This window comes from Tachypleus tridentatus, chromosome 9 (genome assembly GCF_004210375.1).
Source record: "Tachypleus tridentatus isolate NWPU-2018 chromosome 9, ASM421037v1, whole genome shotgun sequence".
NCBI lineage: Eukaryota > Metazoa > Arthropoda > Merostomata > Xiphosura > Limulidae > Tachypleus > Tachypleus tridentatus.
Genome location: NC_134833.1, coordinates 41,287,928 through 41,308,746, shown reverse-complemented (window position 1 = coordinate 41,308,746; position 20,819 = coordinate 41,287,928). Strand labels below are relative to the sequence as shown.

The window sequence follows — 20,819 nt, the reverse complement described above, 5'->3', positions numbered from 1 at the left end:
CTTTCTCTCTCTGGTGTTGCTTTCAAAAAGAAGCTAATCTTTGTAATCTCTCTGCACAAGACCCTTCACCATCTTCAGTAAGGGATTTTACTATTTTTGTGTGTCTAGTCTAGAATAAGTCTATATTTATATACTACTGCTCCTGGAAATTAATTAGCATAAGGATTTCCATGCAAGACATTTTAGTCAGCTGATTCAAAGATGGATGGGAACTTCGAAGCTTGTGGCATGTGAAAAAATGTTTAATGTTTTCATATGGAGGGCAACACTGAATAAGATTATTTATGTGAGGGAGGTAAGTACCTATCAAAAATAGCATAGGGAAGTTATAACTTCTACCTGAAAAATTTTATCACTGTATAGTTCTATGAACTTTATTGTTCTGCCATTGATGTAAGAGAAATATGCTGCTGTTGAATAGATTCTAAATCATAAAAGGTTTTGTCATTGATTTTTGTAATTGATCTGAAGTTGTATTTTTTAAATGAATGAAAACAACATAATGAATAAATCTGTGATTTTAGTCATTTTCTTCAATAATTCACTGATGCAAGGAAACATTTCATGGTTCCATTCTCATATTGGTTTTCTACAACACAGGTTTCATGCAAAATGTAGATATTCTGTCACTTAGCTGCAAAATCTTGATATTCTGATCTTATAGAAACAAGTTAAGGCTGTTGAGTTTATCAGAAATATCAGCCATATAGCACAGAGCAAGAAGCTACTTTTCATTTGTAAAATGTGCTGTTGATATGGGATTTCTCTTTAATAAAAAATACAAAGATCATTTTTAGCTGCACAATGAGATTGACAACTTTCCCACAACTCAACAGCATACCTCTGTATGCATCAGAAAGCTTGTCATATGTATATCCCATTTATCTACAAAGAATGAAAAACAGCCTGCTGTTGAAACCTCTAAACTTCTCAAAGTTCACAACATCAACAATACATTGTAGCACTGTGCTTCATTCTGCAATTTCACTGAAACAAATCTTCTCTGTGTATAATGTAATATGTAATGCTACACCTTCAGCAAGAGCACTTACTTTGGCTTTGAACTTTTGCCTGTTTTTTATAAATGTAGCTGCCCCATCAGTGCATACCCAAATGCAAATAATCTAAGAAAAATAGTTTGTGTTGGAAAATGTATAAAGAAGAGAGAAGATAGCTTCCTCTGTAGCTTTACCTTCCAGTACTTGATAAAACCTTTTCAAACCCTTTCTCTTTGTAACAGTATCATATAATTACCGGAAGCTTAGATACTTTTTCAACATCTTTGGTTTTGTTGAATTGTGTGGTGAACTTCAGACTATTCTGTATGCATATTATTAATTGAAATTTTATGTCATCAGTGAATACATGTATATGTCTCACAACAGTGTCACATGATAAAGCAATAGATTTGAGTGTGTCCAGGCAGAATCTCACACAGTGTTAATGCTCTTCCCAATCAAATAAGATATCTCAAAAGAAGCTTTAGATGGAACATTGACATGGTTTTCAAGCAAGCTGCTTTTATCCTTTTGTATTATTTTACTTGTCATTTGAAGAACTTTATGGTTTTGAATTGGTATTATGTAGCTTGTAAAGGACAGTAAGTTCATCACATCCAATGAAAAACATTGAAAGTATGTGGAATAATGCTGTGTTATTATAATTTTAATTTTAACATCCACTTGATTTAATTAGTGTAGAGCTGAATTAAGCAGACATAATGTTTCTGTTTAGAATTATATTGTCTGGAAAATTTATATAAAGTAATTTTTCTTTATTTAGTTGACTGCACTATGTGGAAAAAATCGAGCATTAGAAAACAGGAGAGGGATTAGTTCTGGTACTACAAGATGGCACTTTCACAACTCTCTCTATTCACTATGGCTTTGGGCAGTCATTCTCACCATTCCATCTTTAGTAGTATGGGTCAGGAACATTGAATTTTCTTCTCATCTTACACATGATCCTCATCTTCTTCCATCACTTGTCATTATCCTGGCTTGCAGCACTTTCTGGCAAAAGAACATTCCATCTTCATTAAGGTATGTACTTTTAGTAATAAAAATGTGTATGAACTTTATTTAAAACTGTTTCTGCTCATTGTTTGTAACAAGTAACACTGAAGAGAAGTACCAGACTTTGTTACTTTAGAAAAAAGGGAGTTTTATGCATAACAGTAGCAATTTTGATTATTGTTCCATTATTGAAGATCTCTGTTATGTAAATAAAATGATAAAAGATTGTAAATATACTACAGATTCACTTATTTTGTTTTTTTAAATAAAAGTCTGTAAATATGACTGATGGTTACTCACAAGTCTTGCCTTATAATTCTTACAATAGTATTAGTTTGTATTTACAGCAGTTGTAATTTCCTCTCGATAGCTTTATTAATGGTGATTATCATAAACATTTCTTTTTCTCAGTTTTATTACCTGCACCTCAGTATTGTTTATTAAATTATTCAGGTGAATTCAATCCCCAGAAATATTTTGCTGATTTTAAACCTGCAATTTTTTTAAATATTCATATTCCAAAACATTATTACCTCTTCTGACAATATAACTATTTCTCAGTCTCCAGGGTTTCCACTCTTTGCCCATCTAAGCATTAAAAATGCTTGTTCCAGTCTCTCATAGCCTTCTTGAATGCCCTAGGAAAATTCTAACTTGCAAATTTCTCCACTTATTTCAGTGCACCCTCTATCTAGGTACTGTATATGAGCTCTTCATTCAGATAATGTAATCACTTTTTCTCAACAAAACATTCAGCATGGATTTCTATCCACATGAGTGTCGTGATTATTCACTCTTTATATTGTGACTTTGAACAAGGTTGGTATTTTTACAATTATCTTTTTGTTATATTTATACATTGATTAATTAGCAAAGAAAATATACTGATAGGTATGAAATCCCAACTTAATGTCAACCAGACCTCTTCTCTTCCACCTTTGCTATCTGGTATTTGTGAACAGTCAGGGGAGGGGTCACTCCCAGTCGAGGCTGTCCATAATATGATCTGGAGATGGAGATATATGTGTGAATCAAGGACGTTTTTCTAGGGGGTTCTGAGGCAAATTTTTCTAATGACTCTGGAACAACTAGCAAGAATTTTGACTTGCTTTTTCCAGCTCCTTCTTTTGCAAGGTCAATCTCCACAGAGGATCATTTTGATTAGCCAGCTTCATCCCCTTTTCTTCAGTTGGTTAATAAAGGTTGTGAGATTTTGGATGTCTTTATTGCATTTGCCTCTTTTCCTTCCTTAGCAGAAAGGATGGCAAGTGACAACTTGATTTTCATCCTTTTCCTGATGTTGCTGTTCATGCTGGGTGATTTGCCACTTAATTATGAAATGGATTAACTATGCCTTGTCTTCCATGTTTATCAGATCAGCATACTTTGGCTTATCATTGCCAGGTGGAGATTATTTAGATTCTCAATGGATGGAACCCCTTTAGAACCTGCAGAAGACTAGATTGTAATGTGTGATCACTTTTAACTGGTCACAGGATTCTTGTATTTATCTTACTCTCACAACAGTCCTGAGGTATTTATCTTCAATTCAGTTTTTGTTTAAAGCCTATCAATGATCCCCTCAACAACTTAAAGACAAGTTGGGGATTTTGCTGACATCTATCTCAGTCAGATTGTCTTCTTCAATTCTTGCTTTGATTTCCTGGCTGGTTTGTTTTTGGGATATATTGGGTAAAGATGCTTTGTTAGAAAGTGTTTGTTAATGATTTTCTGCCCTTAGGAGAATTATGGGAAGCCCGTTTTCTCCATCCATTGTTATTTACTGGAGTTCCAGAGACATTAGGATCCCAAATTGATACAGCCCATTTATATTCTTTTTTATCATCATTGGCTTCTTGTCTTTCTGGTACTAATTTGGGAGTATCAACCCATATTGTTTCCCAATTCCCCCTTTTGGTTCCCATGATAGGATCCATTCAAATAATGGAAGATCTTAAGCTCAGGTGACCAATGACAACAGCATTGGTGACTATCCCATGGGCAAGAGAGTATTACTACATCACTTCCTGGACAACAGGATTTCTTTCATCAGGGATGCATGGGTACTCCAGGGTTTGGTTTTAGGGTTGGTCATTCAGTTTACATCATCTCCACTATTATCTGCTCAACCTGTTGCCTCTCCACTTCCCACAGATCCACAATAAGTGGAATTTTATTCCCAGTCCAACAGAGAGTTGTTAGTTAAAAAAGGCACTAGAGAGGGTTGATCCCATTCTTCTAGGATTTTAATCCCATTTATTCATTGTTTTCTGGAAAGTTATACAAACCTTTTCTTGTCACCTGCATCCATTGACTCTATGCACACATAATTATATAAAGGACTGGCACCTTCTGACTCCATCCTGTCAATTAGCAGAACAACAGAGGCCACAAAAGCAGGCTTCTTTATCAGACTGGATAAATCTATTTTGTCACCAATGTGATATGTCATCTATCTGTGTGTGTTTTTCAATACTTACTTAAGTCATACTAAACCAACCATTTAAGGCTTCAAGCCACGGAAATAATCATCAGGATTTTATGTATATCTTCTTCTACTACAGAACAGATTGCTCTCTCTCTCTCTTTTGATAAATAATGGGCTTTCCTTGAGCCATTCGTTTCTTTGGGACAAAGATACATGAGGTCCCTTCAGTATTTGCTGCATGGCCAATGGATCATCCATTCTGATCCTTTGGATTATCTCGTCTCATTACTCAGGAACAACATTGTTGATTACGAATGGTGTTTGGTTCAGAACAACACTACTATTGAGGTACCCATTCCACCACCTCATCACAAGATCCATCTGTTCACAGATGCGTCTCTTCGAGGATGGGGAGGTTCTGTACGAGGTCTGTCTCTCTTGACAGGAAAGATTATCATGATACATCCTAACAATTCCGTAATAGTATCTAAGAGTTCTGGTTTCAAAACTTGGATCTTATTCCCATTGTATAAGTCATTTTAGCATATCATATTCTAGGAGAAATGAATGTAAATGCAGATCACTTATCTTGACACAACCATATTCCTCTGATGAAATGGTTTGTTTTACTTCCTGTTGGATTCCCATGGTTGCACCATACTGGAAGCTCAAACATCGTTTTGACTTCTTTGGTTTCTGCCAAAATGTCCACCTTTAACTTTCCCACATTGGCAGTCTTTGTTGAAACAATCTCAATCAGACATTCTTCACCCAGATGTTTGGAAACTCATTTTTTATGCTTGGAAGTTATATGGTCCTTTGCTTGGTTTTTCAGTATTTAACTAAATCTCTTTCCCTAGACCCACCTCACCTGTTTATCAACAGAAATGGAATATTTATTTTCAGTGGTGTATTAAAAGAAATTTAGACCCTCTTCGTCTAAAGGTATCTACCATCACTTGTTTTATGACTTGGGTATTTGAGAACAGCCTTCCTTGTCTATAGTGGGTTTGTATAAGACATCCTTATCCAATATTTTAAATATTCCAAATATCAAAAAGGTTTTGACTCCCCATTTCTATCCTGTCTACTGAAGTCCTTTCATGTTCTTCAGCCAAAAAGATCTTTCCAATTACCAAATTGTGATCTTACAGTTGTTTTACATGCATTTTCTCATTCTCATTTTGATCCCTTAGCTTTATGTTCTCTGTTCCATCTTTCTCTCAAATTGTACTTTTTGTTGTTTTGTGGACATTTTCTATCTGAGTTGTTTGCATCCATATGCATAAGACTCTGTATAACTTCACATTTTCTTTGCTTTACTGTGATATGTCTTTTCTTCCCAAGACTCTGGTAGCCAGGGAAGGATCCTTCTCACTGAGCAATTTGCCAGTAATTTCTCCCCTTTGTGACCACCATAATCATGATTGTTTTTCATGTCCTCTAAGGGATCTCTAGTGTTATGTGACTCATGCCAAATTGGTTTGAGATACTAAGAACTAATTGTTCATTCATTGGGATCCTTCTCTTTCCCATAACTTATTTTCCATTATCCTAACAGGGTGGCTTCCAAAGTTGATTCACATGATCTATAATGGATTATTGTTACAGGAGACGAATCTTTTGCATGTTATTGGTTTAAGTGGTAATTAAATTTTTCAAAACTCTAATATGGTCAGAGGTACAATCAAACCTGTATTTACAAAGATGTTAAAATTTGTCACTTATGAGTCAGTTTTTTTTTTCTCAATGTATACATTAAGACTATGGGTTTGACTGTTGTACCATGCTTGGCTAGTTTATTTTTAAGTTATTATAAATAAAAATGGTTGAAAAGTTGTCCAGTAGAGTTTAAACCTTTATAGAAGATTCGTTAACAACACTTTTTTAGTTTTGAAAAGTGAATCTGATTTCTTAGAATTTCAAAATTACTTGAATAATCAATATAAAAATATTAAATTTACACTCAAAGAACAGACTTACAGTTTACTTTTTTCAGACACTAAGATTGTTAATTTAGGTAGAAGTTTTGACACTAAGCACTGTCATAAGCCAAATTTCACAAGTCAATATTTTCATTTTGACAGGTTTTCACCTTTTTAATTTAAAATGAACCTAATTTGTAATTTAATTCATCAAGTTTATAATATAGTTGTTTCTTTTTTCTCTTTTCATTAAGAAATACAAAACATTAATGTTATTTTACAATAAAATAGTTTTTCTCTGCAATTAATTGGTAGTGTTATTAAAAATTACTTTAAAGGTTTTTACATTCCTAAAACTACTAAACAATCTTAAAATAAAGAAATAATTTATTGTATTCTACTATTTACTGGTAACCATTCAAGAGAATTAAAGAGAAAGATTAAATTTATTTTGAATAATAATGTTCACCCTCACACTAAGTTTAGAATAGTATTTAAACCATTTTCGTTTAAGTATTTATTTTAAATATACATACAGGATCCCAGTTATGCATCACTCTCACATTATATACATATTTACATGTCCAAAGTGTAACTTTGGCTACATGGGGTCTACAATACATTGTTTGAGTTCACATCTTGAAGAACATCCACATAATACTGTATACAATCAGTTGTCCACACTTCATCAAGCTTTACAGGACTGCAACATAAATGTTGTTTTTACACATTTCAGCATCTTGGGGACTGTGTGTATAAAAAAGATTCCACACGTGAAAGAAAGCAAGAAAGCTCCTGAATTAAATGTTAATCAAACAGCTTTACCTTTTCTCAGTCAAGTGAAGACGAAAGTTTGTCCATTTTGGTGATGCTTACTTTTTCATCATGATTTTGGTGGTTCAGAATGCATCACTCTGTGGCTTCAAGTTGGAATCCAATCAAAAGCATGTCTATATAATATTTTGGTTGAATCAGCCTAACCTTCTGTATGGGATATAGGTACCCTCACCCTTCAGTTCCATCCCCAAGTTGTGAAACCTTATCTATCTGGTTGGAGGTAGCCTATACTGATGATTACTCATTCTGTTACACCTTAGATATCAGAATTAAGTTCCAGGTGAAGAACATACATGTTCTGGATGTTGTGCAGTTCCCTAACTCTTTTATCATTTTTTATCTTGTTGCATTTCTGTTCTATACAGATGTTTTCTGTGTAGATTATGCCTACATCAGCTCCTCTACCTTCTCAGTGTGGGATTCTAGCTATATTGTCAGTGAAGGTATGTATGTTTTGGAAGTTAACGTTTTCCTAAATTAAAAATGTACTTCCAATAATACTTACCTCTGTTCACACTTTCCTGCTTTACCTCTGCAATATAAGCTGGTTTATGTCTCAAAAAAGTGATTACATTATCTGAATGGGGTATAAAAGACTGGAGCAAGTATTTTCAATGCTTAGATAGGCAAAACGTGCACATTAAGGAGATTGAGAAATAGCTATGTTGTCAGCAGAGATAAGTATTATTGGAAATACATTTTCAAATCAAGAAAATGTTACCTTTTTCAGTTATTTACAAAATAAAGCATTAATTTTCAATCTTCATGTAGTGAGAGGGAACATAGGAAGTTGAATTTCTTTAAAAAATGTATGATTCTGAGAAGACATTATGTACATTTATTTCATGTGGAAGGAGCTCTATGTAAATTAAAATATTTGAACTTCTCTTGTATTTATATGTAAAAACGGCTAGTTTGGGTTTAAACATTTTTATGTAGAGGAGCGAACAACATATCAACCTTCTTTGGTCATCGTCAGGTTCACAAAGAAAGAAAGAGGTAACTGAAGAATTAGACAAAGTAAAACAATACTTCATCAACATCAATAAGTTTCCTCCACAATCTGTAGAAAACATTATATGCACAAACCTAGACAAAAAGCAAAATCAACTAACAAAAGTAAATATATCTCACTAATTAAAAAAATCACGAAACCATATACTGCTGCAAGCCGTATATTTCCGACATCAGCAGAAAAATAACCAATTTTTGAAAAAAACTTATAACAAATCACAACATTCCATTAAACACCAAATGTATTCAAAAACCAGGCACAAAACTAAGGTCTATACTATGTAAAAACTACACTAACAAACACCACACCAACATTATTTATAAAATACAATGTGATAACTGCCACGACGTCTATATTGGAGAAACAAGTAGAAAAATGGAAACCAGATTCAAACAACATAGAAAGTCATCTTCATATGTTTTTGAACACTGCAAATCAAATAAGCACAACATAAACATAGAAAACACCCAAATACTAAATAAAGAAACAGGCATTAACAAATGCAAAATTAAAGAAGCCTTACTTATACAACAACTCAAGCCCAAAATAAACCAATACAAAGGAAGATCTTTATATCTATGTTAATAAATATATCCAATGTCTAAGCACACCCTCTACATTCCTACACACAGTTACACAACCCCATTCAAACGTGTAGTCAGCTATAGGTCAGTTACCTCTTTCTTTCTTTGTGAACTTGACAATGACAGAAGAAGATTGAAACATTGTTCACTTTTCTACATGGAGCTTTCTCTAACCATACCAGCCATTTTTACATATATATTTCTTTACCAGTGGGTTTTCTCATCATCACTGATCCTCTTGTATTTATTTCCAAGTCATTATTAGCATGTAATACTAAATGAATGCTTAGATATTCGTGTAGGTGAATTCTGCTACAATCTCACATCAGTAGTTCATGTTGGAGAAAAGGGTTATTTTTATATCTAAAAGGTATGAAAAATGAAACAGTTACGTAATTCATAGTAGGATATTTACTCTCCAGGAGTTATTTTAATGTAACTAATATTCAAGTGATATAAGATTAGTCCCTATGCTATAAAGTAGATAGTGTGCCTGGCATGCCATAAATGTAGGTTTATGAAGTTGAATTAATATTAGTTTCAGATAAGAGCAAGCTATGTACTTAGAACAAAGCCAAAAATTAATCTGACAATCAATATATCTGATTAAATATACCCTTCTTACATTTCTATTTATAAATATTATAATGCAGTTTTTGCATCACTTGGGTACACCTGTTACTAACAACTTTTTTTAACCAGATGTTAATTCTTGTAACTCATTATCACAACTATGTACTTGTAATTTTGTTTCCTGACTCTCAATCTATATAAGTAATAATTGAAATCAGTATTTACAAATACATTTAACCTTCTACATAGAAAACCCATGAGAGTTATTTTCAAAGAAACTTAATAAAACACTTCCTTTGTAATGCATAAAAACAATTATATTTTTCAATTATTTATTAATGTTATAGTTGAAAGTTCTTTAAAAAATTTTCTGTTATTGACATGTACTTTGAATTTTGAGAACTTTGCTAACAATCTTTAAGTTTCTCTGAATCAAACTACACTGTTCACTCTCTTAAAGAACAAGCCTTTTTTCTGTATTTTATTCTAACAGGTGGCAGTATGGAACTATATCATACTTAGTCCATGCAGTAGCTGTATTAACTGTGATTTTTGGATTGACCTCAATGTATCGCATCTTCTATTTTATCTCTGTAATTTTTGCTGCAGTTTCAGTTCAGCAAGCTATAGCACTGTGCCAGGAGTGGAAATCATCCAAAATAGATTAACAATATACTAAAACAGTATTGTTACAGTTTAATTCCAGCTTGTAGATTGTGTAGTACTTACATTTTGTACCAAATTTATGTTAGAACCAGTGTTGCATTTTAACTTATTATTACTAGAAAATGATTTCCTTAAGAGTTTGATGGTTTTCTGTGAGTATTTGTACACATGTTTTGTTAGTTGCTTTTCTCTTTAGAATTGTAAAGTACTTCATAATAAGTATATTTAAAAATAATGGATATAGTTTAAATAAGCTTTAGCTTCATTGAATGTAACAAAATTTAGAAATGAATTCAAGATATATCTTATAACATCTTATATACATATATTATAACACTATTTATGTTATCTTGTGTGGCTTGCACCAGTGTTGCACATCTTGTATCTTTCTTTCACACAAACTGAAATGCAAGACTTTGAACTCAATTAATGCTGATGTGTTCCTGCGCTTAGTTTCTTACATAAGTGTTTGAATGCAGAATTCAATAACAACTTGAGGTATAGGTACACATAGGTTGTGTTTTAAAGAACAGTGAATATTCTGTAGTGCACTTTCACATTTCAGTTATAGGATTTGGAGCTACTAAAGGTATTGGAAGTTTTAGGACAACAAAAAAAATATGGTAAAGTGCAGGTGTCAAAATTGCAAATAAGGAAGGATGTACAAGTGTAACATCTTGTATGCAGCTAAATATTCTATTTAGCATCCTAGATTCTTTATATATGAAACAATCATTAATTTCAATACCAAGCACAAAATTCTGTAGTTTTATATTTTTGACTACAGAGGCCATTAGGAAGTCAGAATTGTTCACAAAGAACTATTACATATTTCCTTACTGGAATAATAGCAATATCAATTTCAGTTACATTTTCTGTGAATTATTTATCAGTGATATACTTGTGAGATAAGCTAATATTATTTTTATATAATTTTTTTCTTCTTTGAAGAGCAGACAAAAATTACAACTTTTAGTTTCACAAACGTTTCTCCAAACTCAGGGCATATAATAATTTCCAACAAAGTACCTTATTTCTGTCCACATACATAGCTATTCTCATTCAGTTCAGAGCTGCCTCTATTTGCAAAAGTCTTTTCATGTGCTACAAGCCTTTTACTCCCATGCACCCCTCAATTCATGTGGTTTAACTGATTCTTGATTGGAAATTATTATGCAACACAAATCCACCAATAATAGTGGAACACACATGATTCATATGTCTCCTTCTGTGCTATTCCACCTGACCACTTCTTGTTTGGCAGTTATGTAACTTAATACTTCATTACAAGGATACTTTTCTGCCTTGCCCTCCGTAGGCTTTGGTTCAATTTTCCTTAGCTTACTATCAGACAGATCTTCTTCTTGATTCTTTGTACTTAGAATCTCTACACCTGTATGGGAGGGGGGCAGTCTCTGTTAATCCTATGCATATAATCCCTTATCTAGTTTTCCAGCTTAATCTTTTGCTATTGACTCTCCTACAGGAATTATCTAACTTTCTGAGGTGTTTCACCTTCACTTAGGATGTTTTCATAGGATACCTCTTCTTCCTTCCCTCAGTTTTGGGGCATTTGCCACCTTCAATTCTTTCCCTCCATATGTGGCTTCTTTGTCTTTTGGACCTTCTGGGGTGGGACACTGTTTATAGTGTTTGTTTACAGTCTACTTTTAATAGGAACTTACAGCCAGTTCTTTTTCTCTGCCAATCCATTTTGTTGGGCTATTGCTGCACATTTATCATCACGTGGGGTATCTGTGATGCTATATTATATATGTATATATATATATATGTTTGTTTTGTTTTTGGTTGCTCTTTTGTTGCATTTTGAATCATTGCCATCTTTATACATGTTTCATGTTTGGCATCTTCCTGTCCTACCAATATGTTTCTCTCTTCATCATATATGCTCAGTTTTGATTAATGTTCTGGATTAGTTGGTCCCACTTCGATCTTTTTTGGCTCTTCTCTGTTTTAATATGTAGTCTTTGATCACAGTTAGGCTTTTGTTTTTCATTTCTCAAGATGCTGTCTTAAATGCATTGAATATAGCTTTCTGTTATCCATGTCATTACAGTTCACTATCATACAGCTAGCCAGGTTCTAAAATACTGAGAGATGTGGTTTCTTTGGTTATACCACTCTCTTTAACTCAACCAAATTTGCAGTCTTTTCACAAAATGCTGTATGACTCAAGGTCTCTCACTAGAGCTTCTTTAGATTATCCTTTTAACTTTTGTCTTTTCCTCTTTGATTAAATATATTGGTGGTTGAACATATCCATCATGTTATTGGGTTCTCTGATTTTTCCCTCTTGTTTTTGATTCATTTCTCTTCCTTGATGCTCATTTCCACAGTTGGGAGTTAATTAACAGGAGACTTCAGGAAAATGATTTATGAATGAAAGGTCATATCTTGTTAACACTCTGACACTTCTGACAGACCATTGTGCTTTATTTTACTTTCTTTCTCTTGTCTGGATTTGATTAATCATGTTTCTTTCCAACTATTCAATGGTAATGGCTTGTATCTCTCACCAATGGGGACTTTTTCTTTTTTCCTTGGTGATAGACAGTGGATCTCTGTTTTTTTAACCCACACACATGACATATATCTCTTGGCATATCATCTTTCAGGTGTTTTCATCCTCATTGTGGATTGCCTTTCCAGTCCTGACACACTTTCACTAATCTTTATTTTCAATCAGATTCAGATAACCTTCTCTGTCCTTTACATGCTCTAGGTTTCTTCATTGATTTCAAGGCTTCTTTCTATTCAATCCATTTTCCTTAGTTTCATTTCATTGTAACACCACTCCATTAATGATTTTTTTTCCTTCTTCCCTGGGGTCTGGCTTATAATTCAGTTGGTCTTGTTTTATTTTTCCTGTAATCAGTTCATGGAGCTTTCACTCTTTTCAGACACCTTACCTTTTACTCACATCTCAACTTCATTGTCTGTTGGGGGTATTCCATTTGTCAAGGGTTGGGACTACATCTAGTACATTCATCTCTCATTTCCTGCTTTGGGTAGCTGTTTCTTTTTTGCCAAGGTACCATCTTCCACCTGTTGCATCCTTCTCTCTTCGTTGAGTCTGTATCTGAGTAATTTCTTTTTCTTTTCTTGTATATATAATAATCCATGGGCTAGTTCCATGTTTTGATCAGGATACTGCTCTGTGGTGAAAAGTACCTGTCAAGATATATTACAGTCACTTACAGTTGTACTAAAAGCCACACTTCACTTTCATAATTTCCATGGCCATAAAATACATGGTGTTCATTACAATAAAGTAGAGACAGTTATTACTTGTGATGTTCTTGCTTCATAAATATGCCTGTTCTGGACTGTACTAACTCATGAACTTCATTGGTAAAGCAGAAGCTTGAATAAATCAGGTTTGGTCTGCTTTTCAAAGTAGGGTTTCATAGTCATCCACTGCACTGTCTTCAGTATGAATATTCCTTGGACTCTCCACTGTATTCCCCACCCGTTCTTTCTAGTGGAGTATGAGAGTCATAACCACCTTCCAGTTGGACCATGGAGGTATCCTCCCACATGAATGATATACAATGTAAACAATAAATACTCTATTCTGTTGAGAGTAGTGCAGTGGTGTTCGGCTGGTGTAGATAACAAAATGTTCTCCAAATAGATGCTCTGCCCTGTGCAGGTCTGTCTGAAGGGACGTTGTAACTTTGGAGTATAATTGGGATCCCTCATTTTCTCTCTATATGGAAGTCAGTTTTCAGCAGTTGAGGTTTGGATTTAGAGTTGAACCAATCAACATAAGTTTTCATGTATGTGTTCAGAATGTCCCTGCTCCCTCTCTTAATTTACTTCAAGTGCACAACCTCAGTGTTGTGAGTCATGATGAATGCACTTCTTCCTCTTGCAGTATCCCTTTATGGAGGATGTTACTGTATTTGAGGTGGTTTCAGTCTATTTGATTTGAGTGGCATACACATGGGTGTTATTTCATTCTGCTTACAGGTAATCTGTTCATAGATTGGTCGTGGGATTTCTTCCTCTACTTGGCTAAACTTGAGTTTAAGTTGGTATGATCCTCTTTTCTTACCTTTACATAAATGTTGTTCTTGGCAGTTGAATTCTAGATTGTAGCTGAATAATTGGCATTTGAGTTTTGGATGCAGTTGACCTGCTTGTGTACAGTACATCGTGCCCTAGCCACTCTACACCCATGTTCATTCATCAGGGAGATCAACATCATAATATACTGGAGTTAGGATTACTGTCCAACCTTTTTCTCTCCCATTGGGATTGCTCCTTACAATTTTCTGCTCAAATCTGTCATTCCTTTTCCACATTTGTACAAAAAGTATATGTGGTACAGAAATTGTGTGTCTAATTTCAAAGAATGCTTTTACTTTCTTCCTCCCACTGGTCCTTCCACCTATTAAATGTTGGGTTGTATGCGAGCAGAATTAATGTACCTTGTCAGAAGTTATAATTTTCTTACCTTGAAAATGTATTTATGACAGGTACTTACTTCTACACACATCTCCCACCCTTTCTTCCCAGAGTCAACTGGTGCTTCTGTTTCTGCCTAAACTTGAAGTGATTGTTAGGTAGAATATTATAGAGGGAGTCAGGATTCACATAGATGTGTGACACTACTATTAGTTCAGGTTTGTCATATGATAACTTGCAATGAGAAAATCAGTTAAACCATGAGAATGAAAGGTTTGTGGCATGTAAAAAAAAATTTAAGTAGAGGGTAGTACTGAAAAAAATAGCTATATATGTGAGCAGAAGTAAGTGCCTGTCAGAGACACAATTTCAGAGTATGAAAATTATAACTTTACTGATTTTCCTAGCTGGTTCAGTATGGGTGTTTTTAGAAGAAGAATGTATGAAAACAATTTAAGTGTACTTCACAGTTAACTTGACAGCTGATTTAAAATATGTGGATGTGTTCTGTTTCATACAACTGACTTAAAAACTGTTTTACATTGTACAAATGTTCTTAAATAACTCACACTTAACTTGGAATATGTTTAAGCTCTTTGTACATTACTTTGCAGTAACCATAAAAAATTCAAATTGTTTGTACATCTGTGCTTCGTAACACTTCATGTTTACTAACTTGCATATATGTATTAAATAGCAATTTATGTCTTAAGCATTAGTAGGAGTATATACAACTGCTTGCTTTGCCTTTACAAGGTGAATTTTAAATAGTTGAAATAATCATTCTGAGATCCTTTAAAGAAGGTAAAAGTAAAGAATACAATATCATATTTTCTTGAATATATAAAGCCTTCATTTAGATTAATGATGCTCATTTCTGGGAATTATCACTTCTGTGATAAATGTATATTTAAATGTTTTTTTGCTGTATCAAGATTTTTATATATATTTTTTCATTTCATCGTGTTTTATCTAACAAAATGCAAAAACTAAGAATGTTTTCAAATGTTTAATATTTAGATTACTTGTGGTTTTACTAATTGTTTTATCAGATATTTTATTATGCACTTAAAATAACTGAAACATTAATACCAGGTAAATTTGCATTTGCATCTAACAAAGGAAAGTTCATTTTCCATAACGACTTGGGTCACTGGATTTCTGTTTTGATATAAATAGGATTTGCATTAGAACTCTGACAAGTTAAGCATAATATACTAAAAATTTGAAACTGCTAGGACCAGACTTCACAAGCAACAAAACTGAACTCAACAATATAACTTTCAGATAAGAAATTAGAAAAGAAGCAAAGACAAATTTAACTTCATAAATTATCCTAAAACCTACTTAATAATATAGCAGTTGCACACTTTTCAATTATTTGTAACCCATATTACTTAAAAGCTCTGAATTAGTAGTTACAAGTAGTATCTGGTCTGAAACTTCATATTATTAGGCACCTGACTTATTGGTTATTCAGTGATATATACTTTTATTTATTACCACATGAAAAGATTGCAAATCAACATAAGACAGTTATTAGCTATTAACAAAACATCCAATTGACTTGTTTACATATAGAGTGATAGAATGATTTGCATATGATCCTAGTTACCATTACAAGAACCTTAATGCCACTGATTGTCAGTGATATCTGATACTGCACCTCCCCTCCCCTCACATAATAGTTATCAAAAGTTTTTCACATGCCACAAGCTTTAAAACTCTCACCTGCCCCCATGATCAGGTAGTTCACTGTGTCTTTGCATGTAAATGATCATACAACAACTCTCCACCAAGAGGAGTGCAGAACACTCTTCTGATACAAGTGGCTCCTTCTGTACAGTTCTACCTAACCATCACCTAACATTAAATGGGGTTTGATCCAGTAGTGTGTTCAGATTGTGAATATGGAGGTTTATGGTTCACATCTCATTGCTACAAAAATCCTCTACACACTTCTTTATGGCCATGGGTATGCTATAAGAAAATGGTTAAATTCCTCTGTTTAGTCAGGTAAAAGCATCCTTCCAGTTGACAGTGGTTTCTGTTGACTATCTTGCTTCTCCTCTAGTTCAGTGGTTCTCATTTGAAAACTAACTACTTCTGATCCCAAAATTTCTTGAACTGCTTCAAGCAGTATTAAGTTTCTCAAGTATGTTTCCTTTAATCTATTTTATGTACCATCTGTAATTTCCATGGATTGGTGGTTGGGAACCACTGCATTTGTATATCAGCTTAAACATAATAATGGTTATGTGTACATAATAATGTGTATAGATTTGCATGAAAATCAGAACAAACTAATGAAATTATGATAATAAAAACAATTTAGTTTTCTATCAGGTGCAAAAAGACTATAGGAACATTTTATTTACCCTTTGAAACATCCAGACTGTAATAGCCCTATTTCTCATATAACTGAGTTGCCCAAACATAAATTTTTAACTAAATATGCACAGTTTTTTGAGGATTTTATTCATTTTTAAATTGGAAGGTTGATTATTGTCTGTCTTTATCTCTGCACAAAGTATACATCAGTGTGTGTTTGTGAGAGAGATTACTTTACTCATAATTCAGTCAGTAGGTGTACTTTCATCAAACCGTATTGTTGTTAGAAACTGTTTGTATAACAATTTGATAATTAAGCATTGTGTAGCATAACATGTTTCTATTATACCTATCACATATATGAGAAGATACCAAAGTATTGCTTGAACTTTGCTCTAAGTACTTTGTAATGGGTAGTGTAATTTTTATTTGAATTGTTTTTAATTTTTGAGTGGAAACTAGCTAGAAATATCAGAAATATAACTGTAAGTGAGAGACTATAAATGTCATTGTAGGTTTTTGAGGTTCTTAAAAAACTTGTTGTAAGAAACTCCTGAATACTAGTACTTTAGTGTTTTTTCTAATTAAGTAGACATTTATTTCTCTGCACAAGTTATATCAATTGTATATAGTAAAACTATTGTTTTATGTAACTGTAACTGACACACTCTAAATGTCATTTTAGGTTACTGAGAGGTTAAACAAAATTAATTATAGTACCATGTGGTACTATACATGGTATAGTAATTTTTCTATTACAGTAAAAATGTAATTCTTTCTAATATTTAATTTATTTCTTCTTCTGTAGTTTAATAAAAATTTTCTTACCATGCGAGAGTTATATTCTCTAAGTGTTGTATGATATAACAAAATAATAGTATGTAATGATAAATGTTGAAATAAAATAACACTCCATGCAGGCTTGCAGTTGTATTTCACTCAGTCTAAAATCTTTTTCACTGTGCATTTAATTTTTCTTCTAAATAACATTTAAACAGAATTTCATAAAAAGAGTTCTTTAAAAATCCTCATATGTCTCTCTTGTAGATCAAAATTACTGTAAAATAAATGTTTTCACTTGCATAAAGACAAAGACTAACCTAATACTACTTTGAAGCATAAACCTTTAGTTGAGTTAATGATTTTTCAACAATAAATTTATGATTGTAATGTTAAAAAATATCTTGGTTATTCTTCTCAAGTGCTGTCAGTGATAAAGAAAATATGTAATATTCATACTTATTATGGGAAAATAACTTAGTAAGCAGCATCCACATATTTTTTATTAGTAAACTAAATTGTATAAAGTTGGGATTAAAACACTGTCAGTCAGCCTGCCAAGAGTTTGTCCTGAAAGTCTACCCAGAAGAGTTCAAAGTCTACCATGGCAGAAGATCAGGTGCTGTGAACCTCTGTTTTATGTTGTTAAAGTTTGAAAACGATTATATTTTAAAGAATAAAAGTAATTATGAAGAATATTTTTAACTATATATAGAGAGAAAACTTGAATAAATATCTTATGTTTTGTTGATACATAAAGCCTCTATCACACTTCCTTCTTCTCACATAAATTTCTTTTGATTGGTGACCTCTGTGAAAACACTACTGACCAAACATCATCCAGTAACTCAGCAATATCTCTATCTGTTCCTGTAAGACAACAAAATATTACATTTCTAACAAATGCTATTCTGTCATTTTATGACATGCTAGAGGATGTTAAATGTTTTTTCAGATCCTACAGATGTGGCAGTATGCTTTTCATGCTAGACAGAGTGACAAAAGTAAACATATTCACGTTAATACCATTAGGTGTGGCTTGAAAGTTTAATTTCAGCACATGATAAGATTAACTGCAGATTTCAGTGTACTGAGGGATAGATTACTTTGTAAATATACAAGACGTGAAACACCCAACACCTTAATGAAACAAATAAACACAGCAAATAGATAATATGTTAGAGTATTAGAACATAAAATACAAGAACTGGGTAATAGGCCAGGATGAGCTTATGCACATCTGATGGATTTGGTGATACAAGACACATTAAAATCTTAACTATCAAAAGGAGCTACTTACCAAACTGATAATATTATATATGAAGAAAAACATTATACCATGAGCAGTTATGTTTAATTTAATAGAAGTAGCTACTACAAGAGAAGAGTTCAGAAAAAAAAAAAATGTTAGAGCACAGGTATTTCCAGATTAAATCAAGCCAAATTAGCAAAGTCAAACACAAAAGTAAAGCAATGTATTAAGACAAAAATGTTAAATACTTTAAATATGAAATACCAGAAACATAGTGTTAGAGACTCTTTCAGAAGCGAACAAACACAAGTAGAATTCTTTAATGGCAGACTTTATGGACATATGGCCCATGATTGTAGATATCCACACAAAGAGAATTAATAAAATCTGTTGTACTAAAACATTCAGAAAAACTTTGTAAATCAAAACAAATAATTTTAGAAGTAGCAAAAAGGAATTACAGCTGAAATTATGGAAGATAACTAGCTAGTAGTAGTTCTGACAGTTGTTGATTCTAGATCAATCATGTGTATTGTCAATGGAATTTCTGCATTCGTTTGTTTGAAAATAGAAGTTATATGATGTTGGTTATTGGTTGACATAGTTGCAAGATATATTCTGCTAAGTACAACTTTGGCAAAACAAATCTGAAATTATTAGATAATGCATGGAAAGCAGTTTGACAAGTATTTTAACTCCTATAACAGAAAAATATTATATTTTAAGTAGAAGTTGGAGATGTACAATTTGAATATGTGTTTTATATTTCTTAGCAGATCAGTACAAACATTTAATCAAATAGTCTTTTCAGGGCAAGATCTTCTAAGAAATTATAGAACTGAAATATATATATTTACCAGAGGTAAGCTATATAAACAGAGATCTTAAGTTTTGAAGGAAATACAAATTTGGAATCATGCTCTGGTCAAAACTTACAATATCTTCTTGCTGAGTGTATGCATTAAGGAGAATAGGATTCTAGGGATCTAAAACTTATACATTGGTAGTAACTTCCAGTACAACAAAGACTAAATGGTAGTAGATATAGGTGATATAAGAGAGATAAGGCTAGTGATAGTTAAAATGACCACAGGACCAGTAGTTATAAGTGATGCAGCAAATATACTAATTAGTAAATAAAGATAAAATAAAAGTAGATCCCTAAATAAACATGTAGCTACATATACCTCTATATATACTAATAATTTCTTAGTTTTTTTATAGTCCAAATGCATACTAGCTTTCATTGAAATCCATTCAGTCGTTTTCGAGAAATCTTGCTGACAAATACACACACAACAATGAACTCATAAACGTTCACCTTCGGTGGCGGAGGTGATAACCTAAATTTTTATCAATGATCTTTTAAGTAAAAGAGTTAAAAGAGAATTACTTAAAGAATTAAAAAATTGAAGACATTAATATTATAAAATACACTGCTAACCAAAATCTTAAGGCCAATGAACATAAAAAATATGCATTCTGGGTTGTTAAACTCAACTACTTATTTGAGTAGGCCCGACATGGCCAAGCGTGTTAAGGCGTGCGACTCGTAATCTAAAGGTCGCGGGTTCGCATCCTCGTCGCGCCAAACATGCTTGCCCTTTCAGCTGTGGGGGCGTTATAATGTTACGGTCAATCCCACTATTCGTTGGTAAAAGAGTAGCCCAGGAATTGGCGGTGGCTGGTGATGACTAGTTGCCTCTAGTCTTACACTGCTAAATTAGGGACGGCTAGCACAGATAGCCCTCGAGTAGCTTTGTGCGAAATTAAAAAACAAACAAACAAATAAACTTATTTGAGTAGAGCTTCGAAAGATGAAAATAAGAAAAAGGAAATAAAAGACTTTCATAGCATTTAATAGGGAAAATGTGAACACTAAAAAATTAGCCTAAATACTAGCTGATCAAAAGTTTAAGACCATACTAAAACGAAACGTTAATCAGTAAACACGTAACGAAATTTATTCATTTGTGTTCAAG

The 20,819-nt window shown here is 33.0% G+C and overlaps 1 protein-coding gene across 1 annotated transcript in view; it reads left to right on the top strand.

Annotated features, from left to right (window-relative positions):
- The window catches only part of LOC143225126 (GPI inositol-deacylase-like), a 38,825-nt gene extending 21,099 nt beyond the window's left edge, over positions 1-17,726 (top strand). The window contains exons 7-8 of the mRNA XM_076453973.1: positions 1,783-2,042; positions 9,871-17,726. Coding sequence (XP_076310088.1) covers positions 1,783-2,042; positions 9,871-10,045 — 435 coding nt within the window. The 3' untranslated portion in view covers positions 10,046-17,726. The remainder of the gene's footprint in view (positions 1-1,782; positions 2,043-9,870) is intronic.
- The last annotated feature ends 3,093 nt before the right edge of the window (positions 17,727-20,819 follow it).